At 34.2% G+C, this 11,699-nt stretch overlaps 1 protein-coding gene across 1 annotated transcript in view; it reads right to left on the minus strand.

Moving 5' to 3' along the window:
• Positions 1-10,810, minus strand: part of MMRN1 (multimerin 1) — a 59,012-nt gene extending 48,202 nt beyond the window's left edge. Inside the window, exon 1 of the mRNA XM_008992973.5 lies at positions 10,107-10,810. Coding sequence (XP_008991221.2) covers positions 10,107-10,729 — 623 coding nt within the window. The 5' untranslated portion in view covers positions 10,730-10,810. The remainder of the gene's footprint in view (positions 1-10,106) is intronic.
• Positions 10,811-11,699: the final 889 nt, after the last annotated feature.

Genomic DNA, 11,699 nt, shown 5'->3' on the forward strand with positions numbered 1-11,699 from the left:
GCTCATTAAGGGATGTTAAAAATGTAAATACAATTTTAAAACCAAATTATCTGAAAATGTAGATTTAAAAATAGAAAATTAAGCATGGCAAAATGGTGACAGGCCGTTTAAAGGCAAATGCAATGATCCCAGACAAGTATTTTGCTTAAACCTAGTAATCCTTTGTACCTTTCTAGACTGATTATGGTGGATGGAGAGCAGTTACTTTGAAGTGTTTAGTTTTCCATGGGGTCATAACCCTCCATCCAGCAGACCACATTTGGGATTCTCTTTCAGGGTAATAACTCTGTTGCTTTTGTGCAGCAACATGTACAGAAAAAAGCTTGTATTGATTCTTTGGATTTTCCAAGTTAATAGGTAAAAGGTTTGTTCTAGGGAAAAACAGACATCTTTGGTTATGAGCAAAGGCCTAGCCTGTTGAACATATATAACAGAGAGGGGAAAGATTCTATTATGATTCATAAAACTCGAAGGCTTGTGGATAATGAACTAAGAGAAGGCATCATAAATAAACGTCGACTGTATTTTTTATTTTAACATTTTACAAACCCAGTCTTTCAGGAAATTAGTGAAAAGACTAAATGTAAAAAAACTTCCATTAATTGACTAAATAATGACCCATTCATACCGATTCTTATCCTGAACTGAGAGGGCACTAAAGCCAAAAAGATGGCTTTAAATAATGACCACACAGAATATTTTCCCAAGAAATAAACGGACAATCTAAGAATTAACATTATTCAGTTATACCAGTCCTTAGAACCCACAGGAGTAGGTTGCTTGTCATCCAGTTCAAAAAAAGGAAAATACTTAAATTTTCTTTTTCTTTTCTTTTCTTTCTTTCTTTTTTTTTTTTTTCTTTTTTTTTTTTGAGATGGAGTCTCATTCTGTCGCCAGGCTGGAGTGCAGTGTGGCGATCTCAGCTCACTGCAAACTCCACTCCCTGGTTCAAGCGATTCGCCTGCCTCAGCCTCCTGAGTAGCTGGAACTACAGAACTACAGGGGTGTGCCACCATGCCCAGCTAATTTTTATATTCTTTTAGTAGAGATGGGGTTTCACCATGTTGGCCAGGATGGTCTCGATCTCTTGACCTTGGGATCCACTGGCCTCGGCCTCCCAAAGTGCTGGGATTACAGGTGTGAGCCACCATGTCTGGCCAATACCTAAACTTTCATGCTAATGAACTGTGGCTTTAATCTACACAATAGTATGAAAATACCAAGTCCTGAAGATGTTCATTAGAAATCAAGGTAAGCCAATAAAATTGCCACCATAAGCCAAGGCAATGGTATATAATTTTCTTTGAGAAGTTGGAGAAGATTTTGTGTCTGGAGGAGACTTTATGGGTTGAAGGACCTGTGTTTCCCGTCATCCCCTTGAAATTAGAGATTTAAAGGGGAACAAGAGGAAAACAAAACAGGACAAGGCAGACATAGCTGCTTCTGGAAATTAACGTCTCTCGAAGAAAGAGGATTATCAGGTGACCCTAGTCATAACCTCTCACATCTCACCTAATTTCCACCCATGCCTCTCTGACTTGAGACAGTGTAAGATCTCAAATAACCATTTCTTTACCTTGTACTTAAAGATGATTACAATTTGCAAATGACAACATACACATGTATCAATAAATTCATAAATGCCAGGGGAAAAACTAAGTCTCTGTTGGGATGTAATTTAGAAAGAAAAATATTAATCCCTCATAAGAGAATCATTTATTTACATTATTCCTAATTTACTTCCTGAAAAATACTGTCTTAATTATAAGATTATTACTGCATGACAATACATCCCAACAAAACTTAGCTGTTTGACCATTACTAATGGCAAAATTATGAAATAATAGTGTTGTACATCATTTGCCACTAAACTCCTGAAGTCCAGAGCAATAAAATCCCCACCCAATTCAGTGAAAAGTGGGACAAACATATCCTAAATATATAAAAATTATTCTTTTTTACATAAATGTTTACTACTTTTTGCAAATCCAACCTGCTCATTTCATTCTTAACTCTGTGAGTCTGACATATGTGGTTAATTCCTCCTCTTTCTCTTTTTAAAAAATATCAATTAGTAAAAATAGTTTGTTTAAAGAGGAAAATAGCATTTTAAAGGCATCTATATCTTAACAAAGCTATGTTTATTGATGTCAATAATCAAGAAAAAATTTCAACTAACACCCCATTTGATTCAACATCAGAGCTGTCAGCAATACATGCTTTTTTTCACCTTGTAGGTCAGAATTAGAAGGTTATTTTCGATGATGAAGGACTGCCTGCTGGACAAGGTTTTTATTCTCATTTTAACTCCACACATTGGGGCAAATAAAGAAGAGAGCATATTTCTGTGCAGAGTTTTTTGTTTATTCTGTTCCTGAATTAGGCAACGGTGAGGGGTGGGGGCAGTGGGTACACCTGTATAAGCAAAAGAAAATAAAGTTTCCTTGAAAAATTTCTTATAACATAGTTGGATGCTGGACCCAGGCTACCTGCTTTGAGATCTTGACTCCACAATTTATTAGCCATGACTTTGTCAGTTAAAATTGACTTCTTCATTTTCTGCACAACACCTGCAATAATATTATCTACCTCACACGATTGTCATGAGACTAAATGACTTAATAAAAGTAAAATACTTGCTGCTGCTGCTTCCACTGCTGATAATAAATGATTCAGAGTTTTTCTGTGATTTTTTTTGAAGAGTATATATATATAATATGGCATCAATATTTTTTGCCTCAGATGCAAAGAGGCACAATTTCTGTTTTGCTTCTTTAATGATCTGATAAATTCATCTTAACCATAATTGCTTGTATGTTTCAAGTCAATAATTTCCATAAGGCCAATACAGAAGACCATCATCATCATATATGTTCAATTCAGATGATGAAGCTTGCCTTTTAGGGGAAAAAAAAAAGTCATTCAGAATGTCTCTACAGTCTTAAGAAGTCATGAACATAAATACTTCCAAAGTGTTATAGAATCTATTAAAACTTTTATTTTTTCCAATCAAGCTCAAAAGGTAAGTTTTTTTATCAAAGTATTTATTTGAAAGACTATAATTTGCATGTAGTTCACTAGTCATAAATGAAAAACAGTCGAAGGGAAATAGATACAACATGAAAAAAGATAATAAAAATGGGAAGCAACTATTTATACTTAATAAAAAGATTCTTGATACATAAATTATATTTAAAGGAAGCATTAGACTTTTGATATTTAGCTTTGGCTAACAGTCCAAAAGACAAGTTCATCTCAATACTTATTTCCTTAAGAAAATCATAATTTTATTTCTGAACAGCAAAATAATTTATGTTTTTGGTACATTTTCTTTTAGTGTATCTTTATATACTTAATTCTTCTATAAACTTTTATTTAGTATTCAAACTGAGATAAAAATATCAGTTTTGTAAAAGAATCATAAAATACATTGATATTTAAAATAATTTTTTGAAAAGCAATTATGGAAAGCTCAGATATAGGGTATTTCAGATACTTTTATTTGTAGTTAATTTAGGCTTTAAGAAGAAACACTTTTTTATGTACCAGCTTTCAAAATTACAATATATTTGTCAGGTCTCATTAATTTGCTTACTGAGTGGGAACAGCATGGTGAATGTAATTGAGTTTTCAATGATAGATGACTGTAGAATGCCTCACAGCCACAAATTACTCTCTATACACAATACTGTCAGTGTAAAGTTTTAGGAGAATGAGCCAAATGCATCCGCATCACAGAATGTGCATAGAGTTTGCTTTTTAGATCCAACCCCAATTTTAACATCAAAAGTATATTTTTAGAGTGATATGTCAAATTAAATATGTATAGTATATATATATATATCTTTTATAAATAATTATTTTTAAAGTAAATCTTTAATATAACCTTTTTCATAAATTTGTTTTATTTTACCTGATTTTATTTTTTGTTTCCCCCACCCTTCCCTGCACAACTGTGACTTGAGCATATTTGGGGCATTGTAAACTGTTTCTGTTCCAGTAGGTGTCAGGCTTTCCCAGCGTGCAGACCACAAAGGCACCTCACACAGGCCGTGATGCACAATCCCATGCTTAATCCAGTTCCTGTAAACTGACACTTTTAGTGTTTACCCCAAAATAATAAATTTAAAATTATAGTTTTAGATTCAGAAAAGCAGATGGTGTGCAAATACAAAAAGGTTTTACTTAGACATATTAGCACTCATTAAATTCTAACATATGAAATGAAATATATATTTATAGTAACTTAGTAGAAATAGCAAAGTAATGAAATAAAGAATGTGATTAATGAGGAAAAGTTGATAGAGAATATACTTTATATAGTGTTTATTTTACTTGCAGTAATGTAATAGATACATCTATTTCACAAAGATATAAGAAAATACCCTTTAGCATAATGGTTTCTCTTTAGAACTTTACATCATGTAAGAATAATCCATTTTGGATATTTTTAGGTCTAATAACAACTTTGCAAACAACATGTGAATTTAGCTGATCAGATAATTCACTTCTAAAATCTATTCATAATTCACACAAAAAGAGTAGAAAAAAGTCTATTATGATAAACAACAGAATTAATTTAATGCTTAATTTTTGTAATTTAGAAATATTTTTCTAATTTGTCATTAAACTCAGAAAAAAACTCTCCTGTTTTTTCTGCATATTCAAATTTTACCTTCCTCTGACCTTCTCATTAATATGTTAACATATGTATGACCCCTCTGTATGTAAAATAAAATATAATAAGAAACAAACACAAAAAATAGGTAACTGTTTGAACTAGCCTTGGTTTCTGACCACTCTCTCCTTTTTTTCATTAAAAACCCTCCTCAACTGAGTTGCCTTTATTCTTTCGCCTTCCTTCATCCCTCAGTTCTCTCAGGCCAGAGCACAGTGATCACTCAACTACTTATCATCTCCATGTCACTGAAATAGTTTCTACTTTTCAGTCCTTGTCTTGCCTCTTTTGGCAGCATTGCACACTGTGGATCACTTACCTCCTTCTTCAAATATTTTTTTCCTCTGCTCTGTGACATTGCATTTTTATAGTTTCCTTCCTAACTTCTCTAGTCACCCCATCGAAGGCTGTATTCCTAGCATCCACCACCATCAGTCCATCAAATATTAGATATTTTCCATTCATAATTCTAGGTCCTTCTTTCTTTCAGTATCATCTGCATTTATGACTTAATACATTTCTATACACCAATGCTTTACCAAATTTATATCTCTAGCCTTGATCTTCCCTCTGGGTGCCAAAACCATTTAATAATCCGTGATTTTACAGAGTTTTATTGAGTTCCTTCTATGTGCCTGACACTGTTTTAGGCAGCAAATAGAGTAGTAACAAGACAGGCAAGGTCCCTGTTTTCATGGGACATATTGTAGAAAGACATAAAATACACCATTGTCTATATAAAGAGAATAATTTCAAATAATTTCTGCAAAGAAAAAAATAAGGGTGATAAAATAAGGAATGGCAAAAGGATAGATAACTTTAAATTGGGAGGTCAAAGAAGGTCCCTTGGAGAAGGTGACATTAAAGCTGGAGGTTCAAGTGGAACAGGAGTCCCTCATTATAAAGGGTGCAGAGACAGCATTCTAGCAAGAGCAAAAACAGTTTCCTTGAGATCCGTATTAACTTGCTATGTTCAATAAACAGAAAGGAAGCTGGTGTGGCTGGAGGAAATGAAGTGAGTGAGCTTGGAGTGTGACAATGAATAAAAGACTAAATTTCACAGATTTTTAAGACATACGTCTCTGAAATCAAGACTGTGTCTTAAAATCAATTGCATCTTTCAGTTATTAGTGGTCAGACAGCAGTTGTTGCCATTGCCTTAGAAATACTTTACAGATTTCATATATCACTTTCATTTAAAAAGTGATATATGCAAACTCTTTAATTGATATATGATCAAATCTCAAAGTCTGCAAGACAAACCTGAAAATTCAAAGCAAGTACGTTGTCATACATTTCCTTCTGATTAGTACCTAAAATAATGTGTCACTTACAATAATGAAGTCTTACATCCAGTGAAATGCAATAATCTGACTTAAATGTTCAAAAGATCTCTCCCTTGTGTGGAGCATTGATTACGGTAGACAAGAGTGGAAAGAAGTGGACCATAAGGACACTGGTGTTAAATAATGGCAAATAGAAGACCGAGAGAAGCTGAGGTATTTGGGATATATCAGAGGGGTAACAAGACTTTTTGGTAGATTAGGTAAAAACCAGGAGGGAGAGAAAAAAGCCAAAGATATTTCCAAGGTTTCTAGTTATGGAACTAGTCATTCACTGATTTGATAAAAATTAAGAAACATGTATACAGGGGTTGGGGATTGTGGGAAAATTTAAGTAGGCAGTTGGATTGTATCATTGCCTCATTTCACCTATTATCGTCTCAGGCAAGGTTTACTGACCCCATTCACAATGGGTAGGCTATTCCCCCTGTTATATACTACAGTTACTTAAGCTTTGTTCAGAATCAGCATTTGTGATTCATTGTTATTCCTCCTCTTACCTCTACCACTGGGCTGTTGGCTTCATAAGGCAGGACATGTAGAAGATCTTGTCCATTGTTTTACTCCCAGCACAAGCACAGTGCTGGGGACAGATTATGTGTTCAGCAAATATTTGTTCATCATATAAATAAACTAATCCTCATTTTTTCTTTCCATCCTTTCTTTTTCAAAGTGCTTGGTCATTGACTAACACCCATTCTGCTAGACAGGAAACCACAGCTCTATTGTAGCCAAGAGTTCCTGCAATGTTAAAATTAAAAAAAAACAAAACAACAAAAAAAACCCTACAAGATGAAACAAAAATGTGCCAGAATAATCTTGAATAAACTAGAAAAAAAGCTGTAACAAACATAAATACTATTTTACCAAGAAGTATTATAAAATTCCAAGAATGGTAGGAAAGAAAAAAACCTAATATGAGTTTATTCTAAATCAACCAGATTTTTTCATAAACAAATGCAAATATTTATTTGGGAAGCTTTCTTCTTTATATTCACATACTGATCCTCATATTTCACATTCAGTTTGATTAAATATTGATTGTGTACTTGCTATAGAGACTGCTAGCTCTGAAAATAAGGTCCTATATGCAAAAAGATACTATAGATTCATTATAGTTATTATGCAGTGTCCTAAGTGCAGTGAACAGAATTCAAAGAGACCTATAGGAGCAGTTAGATGGGCCACCTAATTTCACCTGAGAATGCTGCCTGGAGTTATTATTAGGGGTGAAAGGAGACAATGACGGCAAAAGAAGACCATTGCTAGTCAGAGGGGCAAATGGAAGAGAGGTGGGTTTAACAAACAGCATATATTGGACCAGAGAACTACTTATTTGAATAGGCAAGAAGTGGCAGAAGATGAAGTTGGGGAGGTAAGCAGGAGCCAGGTCTAGGATGGCATCATATGACTAACTGGGTGACAAATCTGATTGTATTCTGGAGGCAACCAATAGCCTGTGAAGCTTCATGAACTGGGAAGTGAACTAGTCACTCCTATCCTCTCACTTGTGATAAGAGACTGTACCTCCCAAGGGAGTATAAGGTAGGAGCTGAGAGCTATGACTCTAAAGCCATCCAGCTTGGACTTGAATCTACTCTGAGATTTGTTAGCTAAGTGACCTTAGGTAAACTACGTAATCCCTCTGTAAGGAAATAATGATAGAATCTTATTCTTCTTTATGGAGTTATAGTAAAATTAAATGAGTGAATATATTCACTCACAACAGTAGAGTACTAGGAACAGATGCCATGTAAGTGTTTGCTACTAATAGTATTATTATTATTTGCCAATCAAATTAAAATGTGAAAGACTTCTTTTGACCTTATCAAGGGTTTTCAGCAGCACTGTGTCCATAAGTGAGGGACCTAGGTTTTCTCTAATGCCATTGTCATTTGCATGGCCTAATGAGTAAGGAATCTTGGTAATGGAAAGGATTACTAAAAGAGCACCGCAGGCTCTCCAGGATCTCAAATGATAGAATCTCTACGTGCAGTTGGTGCTTTTCTATAGAAAGAATTTAGGATTATTTCTGTTGGAAAATCCACAGGATAAAGATCTGTTCAGTGAATTATACCCTTAATATCCTGTTTTCCCATAGCACATATTAAAATTTTTTAAAGTCTGATAGATATGTTAGTGTTTACTCCTTATAGGGAATATTCCTTAGATGCAGGAATTATTATTATTTTTGAAATTCTGTGTATCTCAGAGCCTAGCACAGTGCTGGGGTATGATGGGCAAATTATAAATAATCATCAAAAAAAAAGTGCTCCCAAGCTTTGAAAGCAAGGACTTTGGATGAAACAACTAACATTTATGTAAAAACTAGTATTTATCAAACTATTAGTTACTAGTTCTAATTATGACACAACTGTATGACACTTTCTATATGGTATGTAAAATTTAAGTGCTATTTTAATTTGAATTGTCTGTTTGTTATGTTTATTATATTTCCCTTTCTATTAAATATTCCTAGCTATAACATCTCTGAAAATCTCACAATCATTTTCCAAGAATGTCCATGAGTTTTATTGTAAGTACTTTTGAAAAAGTTAATTGCAGCCTCTAATAAAATATGATTAACAGAAATGATGTATTCAAGTGATTTAGAAAAAGCTCTCAATAAGTGACAGTTCTGATTATTATTTAATAGACAAAATCTTGTTGTCCCCCAAAATGAGAAAGAATACATGTCTATTAAATGTCCTTTTAAATGGCAAATCTACTTGTCCCAAAGTGAACATTTTGTCATCTGGACCATTTGTTTTACAGCAAGCTGGGATTGTTCCAAAGTCCACCAAGTGAATACAATTTTAGTGACAATCAGATTTACTTGCATATTTTTAAAAAAATTCTATAACTTTTGAAATATAGTAACAAGTAGCCTTGAATAATAAATAACTTAGAAATAAGTAAATTCATTGGCTTGTATTCCTCGCAGTGTCTCTCTTCTTCTCATCTTTAAATCAGCAACAGCTTTAACCAAATGCCTTTCACATAGCAGGTATCAACTTCTGTTTTTAACTTGATTTCATTATTAACAAAATGTTTAACTCCATTTTGCTCCCAAGACATGTCTAGTGTCTTAACTTTGTTGTATTACATGTAAAAATTTGTAAGTTTAGTTTTTTTAACACTAAGCTTCTAGTATTCTAAACATACAGATGACTCTAAACATTAAATGAATAAAATATTGACCCACCCAGATATTTTTTCCTTGTTTATTTTAATTTGGTTTCACTCCTTTAAAAATCCTCTTTAACAAGACTCCTTTAAATTTATTTTATTATTTTATTTCAAGCATTCAAACTGCTCTAACTTTAAATCAAAATTAATTTGAAAAATAGGTTTTCTGATGCATCACATTCGTGATGACAACTCAAAATATAACATTAATAGCAAAATTTGAGTTGTTGAGCACCTATTCTGCAAGGAGCACGCATCTAAGCACATTTTATTTATTTCAATCTGAACAATAACCCTGCAAAGTTTTATTTTCATTGACATTCCCTGTATTATATCTGTGGTTTACATAAGAAGAAACGGGGGTTCAGGGAGATCAGTTAAATTGCTCAAAGTCATGGAACTAGACCATACTGAAGCCAGGATTGCACCCCTGCTGTGCTTAGTTCAATCTTTGATAACCGTATACTTTTTATAATACTGCTATTCCAATTTTCAAATCTGTTCATGCCTCAGTTTTATTGTTTTTTTTCTTTCATATTGTGGATATGGTTGGGAACACAATCAACATATCTTCGAGCTGAATTCAACAAACTAACAGCCACTGTGGTGTTACTTTGCTTGCAATGGCTATTATTCTAAGTAAAACCACCTCCATGAGTGAATAGAAAAGTGAATGATTATTTCAGTTAAAACAAAATTGCTGCATTTTATTTGTTCATTTTTCCTTATTAGATAAATTAGCAATCACCTTATCTAACTGAAATGGTGAAATTATAAATGTGATCCAAGTGCATCTGGAATTTGAAATAATTTTCTGGGAGTGAGGTAAATTTCACTTGCAATTTTCTAGACCTGATAGACAGAACTGAAAACAAAAGGAAAAGAAGATTTCTTACTTTCCTCTAGTTGTTTCGAAACTTGATTTTTGGTAGTCAGTTCTTCTGCTGGGACTGCTGTCACCCCTGCTGAGGTATGTTTCCCGTGGGCCTCGATTTCCAGTGCCTCCACTGCCTCCAACGCCTCCACTGCCTCCATCACCTCCAACCGCCTGTAGAGAAGTTGCTTGTTCATTTGACTTTCCGGCAAAGCTCTGAAGAAAGTTCAGTGTAGAATTGGAAAGGACCGCTGATTCTGCTCCAGGATTGAACTTGGTGCTAGATTTGGTTGGGAGGGTAAGATTTTGGAACTTGACCGCTTCTTCTGCTTTCTCTGTGGATGTGAGAGTTTGGTTTCTCACACCCTCAGCAGGTGCACTTGTCTCTGAGGGAGGCAGTGTTGATTTAAGAAGACTCTCTTCAGAAGTTCTTGCCTCTGGAGTTGTAACTATCTCTGCTGACATGACCTGAGTGGTTGGCAGTATTTGCAAACGTTGTATTTTATTTGAAGGAACTGAAGCAGAGGTCGTAGTCTTCTGGGAGTTTCCATCGTCAAGTATAGTCCAAGAATGCTTACTGTTGTTAAGTCCAATGCCCCCACTCCATAAACTAGAAAGCAGGACAAATAATCTTGCCCCCTTCATCTCAGTAGTTTGAAGCAAGGAAGCTTATGTGAAATTTGGGGACAAAGTCCGTGTGGCCTTTTTGATAGCTGCTTCCACACTGAACCTGCTAAGACCGAGCTTTGCCAATTTGAGATGTGTAGAGGAAACAGGTTTCTGTGTTTTGTAGTGGACTCAGGAAGTTCAATTTCCTGTTTCAGAAGGGTTTTTGTGAGCTGTGACCTCTAGTGGGATGGCTCTATGGCAGTGCTGAAGGATCTCTGACAAAGCTAAGGGTAAATGGGAAAACACAGGTAATTATTATCATAAATCCATGAGAAAAACATGCAGTAACTTTCTTTTCCTGAGCACACCCATGTTTCATGTTTCACTGATTTCAAAGAGAAATTTCAGTTTCACCACAGAGAGTGTACACTTTTGTTTATATAGGCTGATGCAGGAGTTTAACATTTTGTTCTACTACATAAAGACACTGAGAAAAAAATGTTTTGATACTTCTTATCTGCTACACTATATCCAAAGAGCTGCATTTTGTTCAAGTGCCTATCCATGTGCATACACATAATCAAAAGCTTGTTTATAATGTCTCTATTCTTTCATACAGGATATATACCTTAAGTTATAAAATATCTCTCCATCTATTTATCTATCTACATATATATCTCCCTATTTTTATAAATACACTTCAGCTGTGTTATTACTTTACCAGGAACTCATTTTAAATTTTGCTCCTGGAACTTCTACCAGAGATACCCGCTAATGGAATAAATAATCAGAATTTTACTCCCTTTATTTTCCAATCCTGATTGTCTAGTAGTTGGGGGTAATCAATATTTTACCAGTAAGGGATGAAGAAAAAGTGAAGTCACATAAAAATAAATTAAAATGAGATCATATGGAATGCTCTTATACTTTCACTGTAGTACAAAATTATACTAGTTATAAGTAGCAGATAACTATATTTATCAAAGAATTTTCTATGGTTTTCTTT

This window comes from Callithrix jacchus, chromosome 3 (assembly GCF_049354715.1).
Source record: "Callithrix jacchus isolate 240 chromosome 3, calJac240_pri, whole genome shotgun sequence".
Classification (NCBI taxonomy): Eukaryota; Metazoa; Chordata; class Mammalia; order Primates; family Cebidae; genus Callithrix; species Callithrix jacchus.